Source organism: Gopherus evgoodei, chromosome 2 (genome assembly GCF_007399415.2).
Source record: "Gopherus evgoodei ecotype Sinaloan lineage chromosome 2, rGopEvg1_v1.p, whole genome shotgun sequence".
Lineage (NCBI taxonomy): Eukaryota > Metazoa > Chordata > Testudines > Testudinidae > Gopherus > Gopherus evgoodei.
In genome coordinates, this window is record NC_044323.1 from 88,601,293 (window position 1) to 88,620,091 (window position 18,799).

At 43.5% G+C, this 18,799-nt stretch overlaps 1 protein-coding gene across 8 annotated transcripts in view; it reads right to left on the bottom strand.

The window, feature by feature from the left end:
• The window catches only part of PDE1C (phosphodiesterase 1C), a 566,690-nt gene that overhangs the window by 106,193 nt on the left and 441,698 nt on the right, over positions 1-18,799 (bottom strand). For all 8 annotated transcript variants that reach the window (XM_030551321.1, XM_030551314.1, XM_030551319.1 and 5 more), the window contains 2 exons: positions 12,195-12,311; positions 7,733-7,873 (listed from right to left, as the gene is read on the bottom strand). In XM_030551321.1, the coding sequence (XP_030407181.1) occupies positions 7,733-7,873; positions 12,195-12,311 (258 nt within the window). The remainder of the gene's footprint in view (positions 1-7,732; positions 7,874-12,194; positions 12,312-18,799) is intronic.

Here is an 18,799-nt window from a genome sequence, read left to right on the forward strand (position 1 = left end):
ACACAAAGAAGAGAGTGATGGAGATAATTAGTTTATTCCTTTTCTCTGGGTTTGTGTTCATTCATTCCAAAGAATTTATCAGTTTCAGATCTCATATAAGAATGACGATCTGCTTATTAACCATAAAAGCCAGCAGGTTTTTTTTCCCCATTTGGTTCAAACATAAGTGTCAGAGAAATCCTACGCTTCAGCAGTTTTACAGCTCTGCTCTATGAAATGTGCCATTATCAAGAATTACAAAAGTACAGGGAGCACTCTCATCATTTACAGTTTGCATATAACTGTGTGATTGCACAAAGAGATCACACAGTAATTCCCAATAATTATCAAGATTAATCAGATAATATTCATAAAGGAGAAAAAATAATTGAGTCACACTTGAACAACAGAGTTAATCAAAGAAAGGAAGAATGAGAGAAAAATAATGTTTTACACATATCTATGCAGCGCCACTCTTAAAAATGTTTCTAAGTTGTGTGCTTGAGTATTTATTCCCTGAAATATAAACATTTAAAAAATCCACTATTAACTTTGTACATCAAAATTACGATAATACTGAAAATATTATACTGCCTTTATATATACTGATGGCAGCTCTTCACCTAGAATACTGTGTTCGTTTCTGGTTGTGCCACCTAATAAAGATGTATAAAAAGTCTGTAGAAGTGCAAGGAGAATGATTAGAGGTATGAAAAGATCTTGGTCTGAGGGGAGATGGAAGAAATTAGGACTACACGTGCACATTCTCAAGGTCAACATTCGGCACTAATTTGTTATAATCTAATTTGTAATCTCTAAAACTCATTCAGAAAATTATTTTTAGATTCTGAGCTGGATGATAACATGAGGAAGGAAATAGATCCTATGTATATTTTATAGGGTCATTGTACATCTGTTTCTCCTCTGCCTTCCCTCAAAGGAGTGGCTTGCAGCCTTATTATTAGTGTTATTGTCAAAGGCAAGACAACAACCTCAAGGGGGTTGAGGCTACTCAAGCAAAACATTTAAAATAAATTGATCTAGACATTGAACAAATTACTGTAAAACAAATACACAAAAATCTGTAAGCCAAAAACAAAGGCACAAAAAATATGAAGATGAAATTCAGGAGCTCAGTATTAATCTCTATGCACCATTCTGTTTAATAGTTGACAACCCAAATCCATTCTCTGTCCCTATAAGTAGCATAAATATTTCTTCTAAAAACAAAAGATGACTAGGAGAGCTAGCTAACAATGCTGAAGTTAACAGACTATCACATGCTCATAAAAACCCATAAAAAATCTATTAGCTGACTCATGACCTACTCTCAGGAGAGCAAGAACAAGAACTATAAAGGTCAAATCTTAATTCCATCCAAGTCAACAGAAGTTTTCCCACTGATGTCCACTGAAGCGGGATCAAGCCGTTAGTTAATCTGTCCCTGGAAAAAATGTCATTGTGGGGTTCCAGAGTTATCTTCTCTCAGCGGACTTCACATCCAGTTTGTTCAGTTCAAAAATAAAACGATACTTTTTTCTAACTGCCATGTCTCCTCCTTGGATTTTAAATCCAAGTTGTGCTGTATTATGTACCGTCACCAATGACTGGCGATCCCTCAATTTCGAGGATGACTTCTACCATGGATTTACATAAGGGTCCTGAGATGACTCAGGAGTCTGACCCTGGAACTGCAAATCCGCCTGCAGTAGGTACAGACATTTTGTGGCAGGCCAGTGGCCTGCTGGGAAAAAGTTATTTCTTTTTCCTTCCTTCTCTCTCTTTTCAGCTTCAAGGGCAATGTGTTTCTCCTCTAACAATAACACAGTCAAGAAGGTGCCAATGCCTGGAGTGAGAGTGTCTCCAGGTGGTCTTATACTTCTCACTTTGTCTAAAGAGGGTCATTGTACATCGTGATGATCAGGCCACGTTCTACACATTTGCTCAGGATGAGGGTGGCATTGGAATTAGCCTTTCCTACTCCTTCTTTTCCGATAGTGCCATTCCAGAGATCTGACTCCTGCCCAACTCTAGTGTTAAAATCTCCAAGGAGAATGATCTTGTCCTCCTTGGGAATGTTGATCAAGACTCTGTCAAGATCTGTATAGAATTGTTCCTTGATATCTTCAACAGAATCAAGCATTAGGGCATACACACTGACGACAACAGCAGACTGGTTGATGCTGAGCTCAAGACGAAGAAAATTCTGTAAGCTGACTGACAAATTTATACCTAATTGCAAAACTGACACCATGAATGTGCCTGTCGTCTGGAGATTTTCCTTGCCAGAAAAAGGTGTAACCACCACCTTCTTCTCTCAAGTATCAAAGGGGTAGCGGTGTTAGTCTGGATCTGTAAAAGCAGCGAAGAGTCCTGTGGCACCTTATAGACTAACAGACTGTAGTGGGCCAGCGTGGCTCCCTTCCTCCCCGGAGAGGGTCGAGCCCCACCGGAGGCCACAGTGGGCGGAGCTACGGAGCTCTGAGCCCACCCCTCAAAGGGTCAGGCGGCAACCCGAAACTATAAAAGCTGGCCCTCAGAGCTCAGTCAGGCCCCAGCAGCCAGAGAGAACAGACGTCCCTCAGGGAGCCTGAGACTGGGAGACTCCGGCGACCCAGGGGAGCCACCCCGACTAGCCAGAGCTCCCCCTTGCCCGCAAGCGGGAGGAGCCGCTGGAGCTCCCCCGTGCCTGCTGTCATAAACAGATAGCTAAGGGTTAATGTCTCTTTCACCTGAAACACCTGACCAGAGAACCAATCAGGAAACCGGATTTTTTCAACTTTGGGTGGAGGGAAGTGTGTGTCTGAGTCTTTTGTCTGTCTGCCTGTTTCCTCTGAGCTTTGGAGAAGTAGTTCTATTTTCTAGTCTTCTGTTTCTAAGTGTAAGGACAAAGAGATCAGATAGTAAGTTCTATGGTTTCTTTTCTTTGGTATTTGCATGAATATAAGTGCTGAAGTGCTTTGATTTGTATTCTTTTTGAATAAGGCTGTTTATTCAATATTCTTTTAAGCAATTGACCCTGTGTTGTATCATCTTAATACAGAGAGAACATTTGTATTTTTTCTTTCTTTTTATATAAAGCTTTCTTTTAAGACCTGTTGAAGTTTTTCTTTACTTCAGGAAAATTGAGTCTGTACTCACCAGGGAATTGGTGGGAGGAAGAAATCAGGGGAGGTCTGTGTGTGTTAAATTGGCTAGCCTGATTTTGCATTTCCTCTGGGTGAATAGGAAAATCCTTTTTGTTCCCAGGACTGGGGAACGGAGAGGGGGAATCACTCTGTGTAGTTTCACAGAGCTTGTGTCTGTGCATCTCTCCAGGAGCACCTGGAGGGGGGAAGGGAAATAGGATTATTTCCCTTTGTTGTGAGACTCAAGGGATTTGGGTCTTGGGGTCCCCAGGGAAGGTTTTTCAGGGGGACCAGAGTGCCCCAAAACACTCTAATTTTTTGGGTGGTGGCAGCAGGTACCAGGTCCAAGCTGGTAACTAAGCTTGGAGGTTTTCATGCTAACCCCCATATTCTGGACGCTAAGGTCCAAATCTGGGAATAAGGTTATAACACCTGCTACCCGGAGGAGCCGCCGGAGCTCCCCCGCCCCTGCTGCTACCCGGAGGAGCCGTCGGCGCTACCCTGGCCTGACTATCCCGAGGAGCTCCCGGACCTACCACCCAGCCCCGGTTGCGACAAGCCTATGCTCATGGACCCTTCAGAGGCTGACGTTAGGACCCAGGTAGGTCCCGAGGGGGAATACGGAAGCTGCCTGGAGGCAGCTGATCCCAGTCAGGCTGCGGAGTTGCCGGAGCCTATGTCAGTGTGTTGTGGCCAGAATCCCCACTGACTGACCAGCGGAGTGAGAGCCGCTGTTAGGGACGCAGTGGAGTGGCTGGGACGCAGTGGAGTGGGAGGGTCTGCGTCCCCCCTGCCACTCCACTCCAGGGTGGCAGACTCCCCCTCTCCCTGGCCTGAGGAGGCCGATAACTGCTACTGTTGCTCAGTCCTGACTCAAGGCCTGAGTTTACTGACTCAGTGTTTGCTGCCCCGCCCTGACCTAGGGTTGGGCCTTTAAAACTGCTACTGTTGCTCAGCCCTGACAGAAGGCCTGAGCTTACTGACTCTGTGTTTGCTGTCCACCCTGACGTAGGGCCCGGCGCCTTGCGGTTGTTACGGCTCTGCCCTGCTGGAGGGCCTTAGCCCCCACCCGCCAGGTGGACAAGTACCGCCAGGACTGCCGGGCTAATCTCCCAGACCAACCAGAGTAGAGTGGGCTGGCGTGGCTCCTCTCCTCCCCGGAGAGGGTGGAGCCCAGGCACCACACGTGTACACAGACGTATTGGAGCATGTTTGCATCCGACGAAGTGGGTATTCACTCACGAAAGCTCATGCTCCAATACGTGTGTTAGTCTATAAGGTGTCACAGGACTCTTTCCTGCTTCTTCTCTCAGTTGACTTTCATCTGGGCACCTTGTCTCACTCAGGGCAGTGATGTCGATGTTATATCTCGCAAGTTCCCTGGCAATGACAGCAGTTCTTCCTTCCAGCTATACATTATCTTTGTTATCCATCAGGGTGAGAACGTTCCATGTAGCAAAAGTCACTGTCTCTTTATAGCTTTGATTGCAGGCAGAGTGATCCCAGTGGACGTGGTAATCCAGCCAGGAGTGTATGAGACAGCCCAGGTTTAGGGCACCTTTTCTAGCCTTCTCTGCATGCGGGGTAAGCAAAGGGGATCCTAAAGAGGACCGCTCAGTCACAATAGTAGCTGCCAAATTACACCCTGTCTCAGTCCAGGTGCCAGACGCCCATTTAGCTACCACCATGCAGATTCATGGCCAGGGACTGCCAGATTCACTAATCCTGTCCCCGTCACCACTAGTCCATTGTCACAGGGCTTGGAAGGTTGGAAAGGTGTTATTTCCCATGGTAGAAACCTGTGCATGATTTTTTTTAACGTGGGGAAGCTGGTGTGCCGATAGCAACCACATGATCATGACAAGTTGGAGGTCTGGGGCCCAGTGGCAGTGAAAGTCCGAGACAACTGGAGATCTCCACTTGCTGCAGCCTTCATCTGCTTTCACAGCCCGTAGAGATCTGAGGACTGATCCACCGTTGATGACTTGGGGGACTGGACAATGCTTTGTCTGTAACCACCCCTCATACCTGTTCATCTTGGGAGACCATATCAGGAACATGAAGCTCCTGACAACTTAGCTCTGAGGATCACTGGAACACTTACACACAAGGTGACGGTCCTGGTCATCAGTATGAGGATTCAAGAATCCAGATTCTGTGGTTATACCATATCCTTCAAATTCTACCTTTTACCACACCTGCATAGCCCTGCTGTCTTCAGTGGGGTCAGACAAGTGTAATAGAGAGCAGAACATGGAAATTATAGAGTTCTGTTGGTGATGCATGAGCTAGAAAAGAACACAGCTCACCCTTCTACGGTTGTGATGATGCTACAGTATTAACATGCCAAAAATAGTAAAGTAATATGACCCTGAAAACACATGAGCAATAGATCTGTTGAATAAGTAGGAGTCATTTTTACACAGTCACTTTTTTGAGCAGAACTGCACTGCAGGAAGTAGGAAGAGTGCCATCCTTATGCTGTTTGAGGAAAGGAAAGGAATCAATTGGTTCACCATCATAATGCAATTCACATTAAACATGGTTTTAATATCCTTAGTAATTATGTCCTTTAGTGGGTTTTCTTTAACCTACATGCTAAATATCTGCAGTGAAACAGTTAGGAATATTAGACTAGTTTGTAGAAGTTAGCTGTGGGTCTGAATCTTATCTCAGTTACTGTAGTGAAATCAGAAGTAACTGGAACGAGTGAGACTGGAATCAGGCATTATGTTTGTACTGAAACTTTTATTAACAGTCAGCACAGGAGATTTAGTATTTCTTTAGGTCTCCCTGTTGCAATCTCAGAAACTAACATCATATGTATATGATTTTTTGAAATTGTATGGTGGGCCATGAATGCTCATGAAATTCAGGGCTGGGGTGCAGGTGTGGGCTCTGGGGTGGGACCAGAAATGAGGAGTTCTGGGTGCAGGAGGGGGCTCCGGGCTGGGGTAGTGGGTTGGGGTGTGTGGGGGCTCCAGCTGGGGGTGCGGGCTCTGGGGTGGGGTTGGGGATGAGGGCTTGGGGGTGCAGGAGGTTGCTCTGTGCTGGGCCCAAGGGGTTCAGAGGGTGGGAAGGGGATCAGGATTGGGGAGTGGGAGGGGGTCAGAGTGCAGGCTCCAGGGGGCGCTTACCTCAAGCAGCTCCCAGAAGCAGCAGCATATCCCCTCTCTGGCTCCTAAGTGGAGGCTTGGCCAGGCAGTTCTGCATGCTGCCTCATCCACAGGTGCTACTCCTGCAGCTCCCATTGGCCACATTTCCTGGCCAATGGGAGTGGCACTTGGGGCAGGGGCAATGTGCAGAGCACTCTGGCTGTCCCTATGTGTAGGAGCCAGAGCAGGGACATGCCACTGCTTCTGGGAAAGCCCCGGACTCCGCTCCAGCGGAGCTCGAGGGCTGGATTAAAACATCTGAAGGGCCGATTGTGGCCCCTGGGCCGTAGTTTGCCCACCCCTGATCTAGTCTGACCTCCTGCGCATTGAGGTTCTGTGGCCTGCAACCTCCCAACTCTTGTGATAGACCTCTAACCTTTGGCTGAGTTACTGAAGTCCTTTTCAGTCAGATCCATGCCTCTCTCCTTGCTGGTCCAAGAGCCAAGGACAATTATATTCCCTGCACTCGAGAGGCATTCATTTATGGACGTTAAGGTGAGAAGGGACCATTATGAGAATCTAGTCACTCCTTCTGCATAACCTAGACCATAGAATTTCACCAAGCCCATAACTTCTGGTTGAGCTAGAGCAGATTTGATGACTTCAAGCAATGGAGGATTCACCACGTTACTAAGTACATTGTTCATTGTTATACACTTGCACTTTACTTCCAGTTTGAATTTGTCTTGCTTCAGCTTCCAGTCACTTAATATGTCTTTGTCTGGTACACTAAAGAACCCTCTGTAATCAGATATCTTTTCCCTGTGTAAGTAATTATAGGCCACGATCAAGTCACCTTTTAACCTTCTGTTTGTTAATCTAAACAGATTTAGCATCTTTAGTCTCTTTGCTGTAGGTTTTCCTGACTTCTAATCATTGTTAAATGCAGGATTTGCACCTCCTCCAGGTACCCTAGGGGCATGCATCACGTCAAAGGAGACAAAGGAGGCAAGGCCTGCACTAGTTCTATCAAGGAGGGATTGTGCCTTTCTACTTCCCTAGAGTTTCAGTATAACCAATCTATTGTAGATACTTGTACAGCTCCCATCACCATACCATCTGAGATTCTCACAGTCTTTAATGTGTTTATCTTCACAACACCCTTGTAAATAATAATATCCCCATTTTGAAGATGGGGAACTGAGGCACAAAGAGACTAAATGACTTGCCCAAGGTCACACAGGAAATCTGTAGTTGAGCAGGGAATTGATTGCAGGTTTCCCAAGATTAGCACCCCTACCACAAGTCCATCCTTTCACTCCATGATCATTATAAACAGAATTTCACTATATCAGTAATTTTACCACATCCAAGTTAGTCAATAATACTGAGCACCTACAGAGCACTTTTCATTTTCATAGCACTTAGAAATGACAAGTTCATCCACAGTAGGAATTGTTTCCACTGTATACAATCTTTTTAATGAGCACAAATGCTGCAGTCTCATTGTTCTGGTATTCAGGTACTTACTGCTACACCTGTCTTAAAAAGGAGATAATGTACAGTCTGTGTAACATCTGCTGCGTGCATTAGATTGTGATAAGGATTTTTATGTTTGCTGTATCCAACTTCCAGTGCTTCCACAAAGGAGACAAGAGCAGAAATGGGAATCTAAAAAAGGAAACAAAGTTAAATGCACTGAGGACAGAATTATCTTCAATTATTGGCATTTTTATGAGTAACTTTCATCCAGTGCCCCAAAATGTGGTCTATACATAAATAAATCGCCTAAAACCCCTTAGCAGACACTGCAGAAACTAACAGTAAATCAAGAAGTTTACCCATTCCTAACTACATCAGGGATGAATCACACACACACATACAGATTAACAAGACAGTACACTACTACATGGCTGTTTGAAGACATAATGCACAATAAAAAACAACAGACAGACCTTGATTGATTGCCCCTGAAGAAATGTTTCAATACAGGTCACAAAGTGTATGTCTGTTCTCTCATGACCATTGTTAAACATCATTACTTCACAATTTATGGCTTAGATTTTTAATGACACATATTACAGCTACACTGAAACATTCCATAAGAAGCATTATTTACCCAAGTCTTTGCTTAGTATCTATTTCCCAAATACTGCTCTCGGACACAGTACAGATTTGCAACACTCACTCACTCCAATAGTAGTACTATACACATAAGTGAGGGCAGAATTTAGCAATTTCCTGGGGAGGAGAATGTCACCAGTCCAACCACACATTTAAGGGAATGGCAACATCTGCTCTCCAGTGCTCGTACCACATGCTCAGAACTACAATATCTGAAGTTCTTGTGTGGTGGCTATCTGGATCTGTACGTTCAGTGACACTACCAGCCAGAAGCAAACTGTAAACAACTCTGCCTTGTGTGTGCATGGTGGGAGTGTGTGTGAGGGGAAGAAAGACAGAATCTGACCACCCTGGGAAGATCTTCTTTAGATATGGGCAGTCCCTGAAGAAGCAGCCCAAAGAAGGGAGACTTGTGGGGCTCTTCTCAGAAGACAACCCTCTGGGCAAGACAGGTGCCAGAGAAGTATGGGTCAGAGAAAGAATATGGCCAAGGCAAAAGGATGAAAATCTCATGAGAACAGTTATTTTTTCCTTGTGAGGTTTCCATCATTTTTGTTCATGTTCCAGATTTAATTGAGAATACTATCCAAGGTTGGAATATAAAACCCAGCTTTGGCAGCATCTGGATCTGGACACCACTAGGTTTTATGCTTCTGTGCTTGAGTGTTTAATTCCTTTCCCAAGCTTGAAACTCAAGACTCTAGAGAATAAGGGCAGTGGCAACATTCAGCATACACGGCGCACTGGAATAAGGTATCCTCTCAAAAGTGTAAGAGAAAACAAGGGCAGGTGAATTTAGAAATAGCACCAGTGGTGCAACTACTTCCATTATTGCAACAGCCTCAAGACCTCAGCAGAGCTGAGGGCTTGAAATGATTCATGCTCTGCATATAGCTGAAGAAGTAATGTAAAGCTTGAGTGGTGGCAGGACAAGCAAAGATCTGTCAAGGAAGATAAGGGTACAGTATTTGCCTAAATGAAGAGAGAGAGAGATTGGTAAGTAGGCCCTCAGACGTACAGTATATCTTCACTACTGTCTTGTTGATAGCTCTGGTCAACTGTGCAGAAATGAAACTTGAACAGCACAGATCTGAAAGGCTGAATGAAACAGACATCAGTAGTTGGCTCTGTGAATGAAATTTATGTGAGGAAAGTGATAAAAAGGGTTTGTGTGTTCTAGTTCAAGGACTTGATCACAGTGCTTACAAATCAACAAGTATTAGGAAAACACTAATCATTCATAGAGCTTCTTTTTGAAAACTACAAATTCATAGAGCTTCTTTTTGAAAACTACAAATTCTAGTCAGAATAGATGTATCATTGTAACATTATGCCCCATATTCTTCATAGAAATATTGTTATTAAATAAATATGGCATAACTAAGATATGTTTTATGCAAGACGGGCCATGTGAGGTATCATTGGAAAGGTTATGATCTATTGAATGTGATTATCCAATTTGTACGCATGTATAATTTCTGTATCTGAAGTTAGGAATATTGACCATGTAACAATTACAACTGCGTGTGTACTTGGGAAACGCACACCAGACAGTATGCAATCAGCCTAGATGGGCCATTAGGAAGGACATTAGGACTGTGAAGATACTAATCTCCCTCCTTCCTGAGAAGTTTCTTAAAATGCTGCTTTGACACTGCAGGGTCATGTGATCATTTCACTTGGTACAGGATAGCATCTTGAAATGCTGGTACTTTTCCCATGGGAAGGGGCTGGAGGAACAACTAGGAAACAAAGTATTCCCGCAATATGCAAATCCTATTTAAGGCTGGGGAGTGAGTTAATCTAGGCTCTTCTCCATTGCCTCTCTGCCCAAGAAGGAAGACTGCTGAAAACACCTGAAGAAACAAAGGAACTGAGCTGGGAGAGGCAGGGGCTGAGCCCAGACAAGAAAGGTCAGCCTGTAAAAGAAATGCCTGGAGATTTAAGCTGCATTTGGTGCAGTTTACCTTCAAGAAACTGCAACCTGCTTGAAACAACATTTAGGGTGAGAAATGTATTTGTAGCCAGTATTCCTTAGTGTATTAAGCTTAGTTTATGTGTTTTGTTTTATTTGCTCAGTAATCTGCTTTGATCTGTTTGCTATCCCTTATAATCACTTAAAAGTTACCTTTTGTAATTAATAAACTTGTTTTTTGTTTATTCCAAAACCCAGTTTGTGCAATTCATAACTGGGGGGGACAACAAAAAGCTGTAGCATATCTTCCTCCACACTGAGGGAGAGAGCGAATTTCATGAGCTTACGCTGTATGGCTCTCTATACAGTACAAGTAGGGCTGGTGCAACCTATTAGACGACCTAGGCGGTTGCCTAGGGCACTAGGGTTTGCCGGCAGCATTTTCTTTGGCCGCTCTGGTCGCTGCCGGCATTTAGGCAGACGGACCTGGGGCAGAGGGACGCAGGGAGGGCTGCCTGCAGCAAGTAAGCGGGGGGCGGCACACAGGGGAACTCCCCGCCTCAGCTCACCCCCGTCCTGCCTCCTCCCTGAGCACGCCATGGCCGCTTCACTTCTCTCACCTCCCAGACTTGCTGCGCCTAAGCTGATTGGTGCCGCAAGCCTAGGAGGCGGGAGAAGTGAGGCAGCGACAGCGTGCTTGGGGTGGAAGCAGAGCAGGGGTGAGATGAGGCAGGGGGGTGCCTCATGGCGGAGATGGGGTGGGGAGCTGCCGCAGGGGGGGTGCCTCAGGGCGGAGAGGGGGTGCTGCCGCGGGGGGGGGAGTGCCTCAGGGCGGGGGCTCGGGGACAGGGGAGGGCGCAAGGTGGAAGTTTCGCCTAGGGCGCAAAACATCCTTGCACCAGCCTTGAGTACAAGACAATCTAATTTTGGGTTTACACTCTAGAGTGCTGGGCAATTCCCCCAGCTGAGTCCTTCCACAGAGAGCTGATTGCAGACTCTGTGTGATTCTACAGTTGGGTGTGTCCCTACCTGTGTGTGTGCCAGAAGGGGGCCTGAGAGCCTGTCACAGCAGCATAGAGTAAGGGGAACCCAGGCTGGTGGGACAGGTGGGCTCAGTGGGATCTCAGTACATCAGGTGGCACCCCAGATGTGGGGTCCAACCCGTCACAATCATGAACATAGCATGCTTCATAGGAAGCAAGAGAAACAGCAATATTTCATTTTGAGAGGAGACAAGAAGGGGTTACCATTACTATTTAGATTGTGGCAGTATCCATTCTGAAGATGGCAGTCCCAAGAGTGGCCAAGATTAAATGCATCCTGAGATTTTAAACCCCCTTCATCCCCCACTGAAAAATCTTTTTAAATGCATTAATTTCATCAATAATTGGATAACACTAAACATGAACCTGTAGCCAGTACAAGTTGTTCAATCAACTACGAGTAGTGCATCAACAATGCTTGTTCATACAGTGACTAAATCTGAAGATTTTACAGCACACAGGAGCACAGTTGGGTATTCCCAATGTTCCAGGTACAGTTTAGCCAGGATCTCTCTTAAAAATTACATTTATTTAGTGATGGACTCATCTAAGCAGTAATTTCTATCATGATGAGGGACTCAAGTACAACATGTCAATCTCGAAATGGTGAAAATACAGCTCATTCTTGAACAGGCAATGTGACTGAATTATATTCCAGGACTGTTATGCAGCCCCGCAAAAGTCTAAAAAAGTTTCTTGTTGACTTTGAAGGGAACATATTTGGGCCCAGTCCATCTAAATGCAGACATTTGTAGTGCACAGGAAAGTATTTAAATCAATGAACAGCACCAACATAGTAAAAGTTACAGTAAAAGTACGGGTGGAAGTAGGTTGAATAAAGTTTGAGTTTATTTCTTTCAATGATCTTCTGGGGAGTTGGGAAGAAAAGTCTCATCTCAGATTTACTAACCTTGAAACGGCTGATCAGATCGTAACGTGTGAGAAGTTCATAGAAAATGAATTTCAGTGCATGATCCCCGCTAGCATCGTTCAGTGCAAATACATCAAAGGACCACTTGTCTACATTCTGCAAGGTATGGAAAAAAGGCGTTAATACAGCCATTTCTTTTATAATATAATGCAATTTCTGCTGCTTTAAATCTTTAACAATCAGGAAAGCATAATTTTGCGGAATATGAAAAAAAATCATCACTGCTTCTGGATTACTCTAATTTCATTTAATCAGAGCATGTTCTATTTCAGCGGTTTTCAAACTGTGGGTCCCAACCCCAAAGTGGGTCCCAACCCCATTTTAACGGGGTTACCAGAGCTGGCATTAGACTTGCTGCAGTCTGGGGCCAAAGCCCGGGCCTCACTGCCCAGGGACAAAGCTGAAGCCTGAGGGCTTCACCCATGGCTAGTGAAGCTCAGGTTACAAGCTCCCCACCTGGGGCTTCAGCTTTGGGCCCCCTACCCAGGACAGCGAGGCTCAGGCAGGTTCAGGCTTCATTCCTTCCCCCCCCACCCCACCAGGTCATATAGTAATTTTTTTATAGAATGGGGTTGCAGTGCAATAAAGTTTGAGAACCCCTGTTCTATTTTGCCCTGCAATGTGTTACGATCATGGCAGATCTGGCAGGAGTTTAACAAAGAATATACATTCAGAAATGATTTTTTTAATTATGGTCACTCATGATATCTAACTATGATCAGCAAAGGCTGAATGTCAAAAGATTTGAAATCCTGGTTTGGATAAGCACCCTACCATTACAATGCCTATACAGTCTACAGGTTTCAGAGTAGTAGCCATGTTAGTCTATATCCGTAAAAAACAGGAGTACTTGTGGCACCTTAGAGACTAACCAATTTATTTGAGCATAAGCTTTTGTGGGCTACTGTAGCCCATGAAAGCTTATGCTCAAATAAACGTGTTAGTCTCTAAGGTGCCACAAGTACTCCTGTTCTTCAGACAGTCTACAGTTGGCACTATTGCATATTCAGCATCTGCCTCTGCATTGGTTGCAGTTCTGTGCTTTCTCCTGTCTAGGAAAATACTGTGGGTACTGGGCCAACTGAGAAGGGTGAATGTTGAGATTTTAAAGGCACCTGTTGTGTCAGAACCCCTCAAGTCTGCAGAGTCTCTCTCTGCAGTTCTCACAAGAGGCTCCCTGAAGCATAAAATACAATTTCATGCTTCAGTCTGACCTAGAAACACAGAAAGAGCAGTTTATCTTGTGGCAAAATAACAGAAGAAATATCTGATGCCTGAGGTCCAATTTCCACTGGCTGTTACTCAGTTTTTACTAATTCACTAGGCAAACACCCACTGAAGGAGCTTGCCAGAGAGTGAGTGAAAACTGAGATTGTCTTAATTGGCAAACACCAAGCACATAGGATCAGTTCTGGCCCCGACCTCTGAGAATGTAAAGGCACCCCTGGCAGAGGAATCAGTACATTTCCACTGGGCAAGGGATGGAAAGGATGTAGAAGTGACCTTAGAATAACCATGTCTGTAAAACTGTAAAAAGTGAATGAAAGATTATAAAAGGTCACAATAACCTATAACAACAAATGTGGATGGGAAAAGCTGCAAAAGGAAGGCAGAAAGACTGAATTAATCCAAATAAAAAAGGCCTATTGGTATAAGTCATGGACTGTGTTAAGATCATGCTTAATAAAAAAAAAAGTATAGGACTGAAAATCAATGGACCAAAATTGGTGTGTCAGAAATTAGGCTTAACTAGTGAACAAATTAATGAGGGGATAGGCCATTCCTCCCATTACTCCTTTTTAGGATTGTTAAAAAGAAAATACTTTGGGGGAAAATTAGCAGAAAAACCTGATTGCAAACAACCACTGACATAGACAGGAGAACAGCGAAGGAGCAAGTTTTACCATGATGGCTGCCACTGTCATTGTCTCCTGTGTCCCTGGGATCTACCATAATACTACTGGGCCTTTGTCATCCTGATTCTGAGAGATGTCCTAACCAGACCAGGCCAGAGAGTGGGAGCCAGATGATATTGCTACTTCCACCAACTCAATCCCAACTGGGATGTAACTCTGACTCTCTCTCTCTCTCACTCACACACACACACGCACAGAGTAAGTCCTTTTCCGTCCATGCCTTGTTTTTTTCATCTTTCCTATCTCTCGCCTTTTGTCTTGTCTAATAACGGTCTGGCTTAGCTGACCAAGACTGTATATTTTGCAACACTGCTGTAAGCCTGTGACCAGAGTGGCAGATACAAGCAGTGCCCTAAATGACTCAATGCTGGTACGAGTTTGCCAGGTCTCAGAGTGGCTAATAAGACCATGTACCCTACCTGTATATCTCCAGTAGCGAAGCTGCAACTAAAGTTAATACCAGAGATGGAAGCTGCATTTTCTGTCTTTGCTGTTCTTTTCTCTCCCCTCCTGCATATATTTGCATATATTTGCCTTGTTTTGCCTTCTAGAATACAGGATTGAAATTTTAACAGTTCCAGCTTCTCTCAACTAACTTCATTGCTTTTCCCCAGAAAGGCCAGTTATCGCCATATTTAATGCCATCTAAAAGACTGTCAAATGGGGATATTCCTTCTAAAGACTCTGCAGCTAAAAGGAAAGGGAACCAAGGATGTGAGTCTATGAAAACCTCATTTAATACTTTACATTTCAAATGTTTTAACAGTTTTTCCTTTTTTTCCCTCTATCTTTAATAAAAGGTAAAATGGATTTTTAATGGTGTGTTTGCCTTGGTACTAAGCAAGCCGCGGTCTCTGTATACCAAACCACAAATGTTGGACAGTGACTGTGTCCTATTAACACCTTTGACTCTTTGGGGCCATACATTCCATCTAAATTAATGCAACAGACCAAGCCCACAAAGCACAAAGCTTTAAGCTACATGTAGTCCTGCAACATCTTCCCTCCCCATCCTGTTATTTAACACTGATCTATTTCTGTTGCCAATTTCAAACACAACTGGGGAGACTCTATGCAGCACTGAGGTGTCTATCTGAACAAAAAAGTACATTTATCTTTTCAATAGTTTTATTCATTGAATTAGAGAATAGTATCAAAAGTCAAACACTCAATAAATGTGTTACCTGTATATTTAAGTATGTGTATTTAATTATGCTGAATGCCCATCATTTGCTGATACAGACTAACACAGCTACCACACTGAAACCTGTCACCATTATGCTAGTATAAGTTTAGTGTCAGGGAGCTTACAACTTTTTAAATGGGTGAGTTTTATTTCAATTGCAATTTAAAGACATAAAATAAATATAAACGTATAAAAATGTAAGGAATAGTGGGGAAACAATTAGATACCCTCTCCCTACAGTAATGCTGAAAACCAGATCCAAGTGGTGTTCAGTTCATGCTGGTTTTAATATCACTCCTACATCACACATGTTACTGAATATTCAAGAGTTAACATTACCCTAATTTTCTTCAACTTTTTTTTACACTACATGTATTTCCTCAGATTCTCCAGAAAACTACAGAGTAGGAGAAAAATCACAGCAGTGTTAACTGCCAATGTTGGTAGAGGGGTAGATATCCACAGTCAGTTGGGAGATTTTCCCCCACATTGTCTACTGAATTATAAATTATATAGAAAAGCTGAGGGTGGAGAGGTGGTGAGTACAGTAGGAGTAAGCATTAATCTTAGTTTGTAAGACTCAACTCAGCAAGATTCTGAACAAAGCATTGAGCACCATTGTCACCTACTGAAGTCACTCAGCACCTTGTGGGATATAGCCCATAGTTACATTTTGTCCAAGAGTGAGGTGTTTTTTAAATGTCGTGTGCCCTCCACTCCCTAGTAAAATAAGAAAAGGTGCTAGAGAAGGTATAGCTGGGAGAATGATATACAGATCAGCAGTACAGTCATCTTTGGCCTAAGACCAGCATTCCTGATTGCTGAGAACTTTGTGGTGCTGCCAGCATGAGCATATTCATGCCTATCTGAATTATACTCCTTTAACTGTGCATTAAAGATTTACATCTTTAAATTGGACATTATCCTCCACACTTAATCTCTGTTGCATGTTGACCCCCAATTCCCCAAGGCACTTTAATTGAAAAAGAAAGATGATTGCCTTTTATTTATGCATGCGTACGGGGATGGCTTTGGCGCCGCGTCCCAGGGACGAGGAAGGGGATCGCCTAGACATAACATTATGCTGAGTGTCATTATACAACAGATTCTGGGTGGAATATTCCTTCACTTTTAGCAAGACTAAAATCTTGTTGGAAATTGCATTTGTGTAAGAGATGTAGAGGCAGATCCTCAGCTGGTGTAAACTCTCATCGCCCCATTAAAGCCACGGAGTGATGAGGATTTACACCAGCTGAGCATCTGCCCCTTAAGATCAGCCCTGAAGGAAAAGATGCAAACAAGGCTTATAATCTTTAAGTACCATGCAGCCATTATCCAACTAGCAGGACAGTTAAATTAGACCAAAGTATTGTGATTACATCTGACCGTAATTTGGACCTGATCCCCAAAACCTCCCACATGCAGAACTCCTTCCGGAGTGAATGGCATTGGATATAGAATCTTTGAAGGCTCAAGCTTGTGCTTCAGAGTGAAAAACCCATGCAGAGCCTGGTGAATGTCTCAGAAAGAGTCAGAGAGCAACAGGGACATTGGGGTCTCAGTCCCGCCCTCAGAGAGTCATTTTCACATATGTTGGTAAATCATCTTCTGCACAGCAACTGATTTTACAAGCACTGAGGACAGGGTCAAGCTCTTAGGGAGGTGATTTGTGGACTGAGCCTTAGAAGAGAAATCATAAACTGTGCTTTTGATTTTCAAACACTATCAGTGGGACTAGGTAAGAGAAGCAAATAAAAGGGGGGATGCTCCCCCCTGCAAAAGGTTAAGTTCAAACTCTTTGAGCTATTCAAGAAAATGGGTGGGGAGTAGGAGAGATGGGGGGAAACAGTGCAGAAAGCATCCACACAGTCCTTTTAAAAGTTTCACTGGTTTTAGGTGTTTATTCTATTTTATAAGTCACTGACTCCAGTCAGGAAGCAAATGAGTGAATAATAATAATAATAATGTGTATTTGTATGTATAGACATCCATATTTTATACAAGTATTGGAACTTTTAAAATAAGAATCATCATAATAAAAATAATATATGGCTTGATTGTGAATTCAGTAAGAGTTTTGCCACAGGTTTTTGACCAGGTCAGTCCTACTTTTTCATATGATGGTCTCTATATCCCAGGAACTTCTCTGAGAACAACTGAAATGTCCCAGTTTTTAATGTCAGCAATCAAAACATAGGCTTTGGGAGTTTTTATAAGTACAGAATTATAGTTCAAAATGTATCATTACAGCAAAGAGAATTTGCTCTGTGTTTACAAGAAACAAACTAATGGAATGAGGGTTCAGCATGACACACAGTGTTTGGAGGGGAGAAGAAAGTTGAATGAGTGTAGACCCTCTCAAAGCTGTTCTGTTGCTCTAAGCCAGCGGTAGGCAACCTATGGCATAGGTGCCAAAGGCAGCACGCGAGCTGATTTTCAGTGGCACTCACGCTGCCTGGATCCTGGCCACCGGTCCGGGGGACTCTGCATTTTAATATAATTTTAAATGAAGCTTCTTAAACATTTTAAAAACCTTATTTACTTTACATACAACAATAGTTTAGTTATATATTATAGACTTAGAGAAAGAGACCTTCTAAAAATGTTCAAATGTATTACTGGCACGCAAAACCTTAAAATAGAGTGAATAAATGAAGACTCGGCACAGCACTTCTGAAAGGCTGCCGACCCCTGCTCTAAGCACTTATCTACACAAACACATAGTTTCCAGCAAGCTGTGGTGTGAATCTACCCCACACTAACCTGTCATGGTGTAACTGTTCATATATACCCTCCTGATGCACATTAACAGTCCGCTAATGCACTTTTGATCTAGTCCAGTTTCAAAGAGGACTAGATCAAACTGTTAATGCGGATCAGCAGAGTGCACATGAACAGTTAGACTGTGGCAGTCTAGTGAAGGTAGATTCACACCACAGCTTGCCGCAAACTAATTGTTCATGTAGACAAACCCAAAGTGAAGGTTAACCATGTTTGTTTAGTGTTTCAAAATAAAATAATTCAGAACACTAAGGGTGAAATCCTAGGCCTGCTGAAGTCAGGAGTTTTGGCACTGACTCCCATGGGGGCAGGATTTCATCCAAAGAAGCAAGACAGGACCATAATGCCCTACATTGAGGGAGGATTTCAAAGTGCCTGGGCTTCATTGTTCTCCTGTGATGCAGGGAAATAGTGTTCCTCCATTTTACATATAAAAAGGTTGAAGCATAGAAAGATTCTGGGCTAGATCCTGCTCCATTTACTTCAAAGGGAGTTATCCTATTAACTTCAACTGGGGTAGAACAGGGACCCTATGCCACATATCTCATGTCTATGATAGAGCTGGAAAACAAATTCAGGTCTTCTGACTCATACTCCAATGCCTTAAACACAAGACCACTGTTCAGCCCTTACCTTGTTGAGCCTATAGTAAGATGTGAAATACTGTGCCTGTCTCATTGTGAAGGGCTGGGTATCCAATC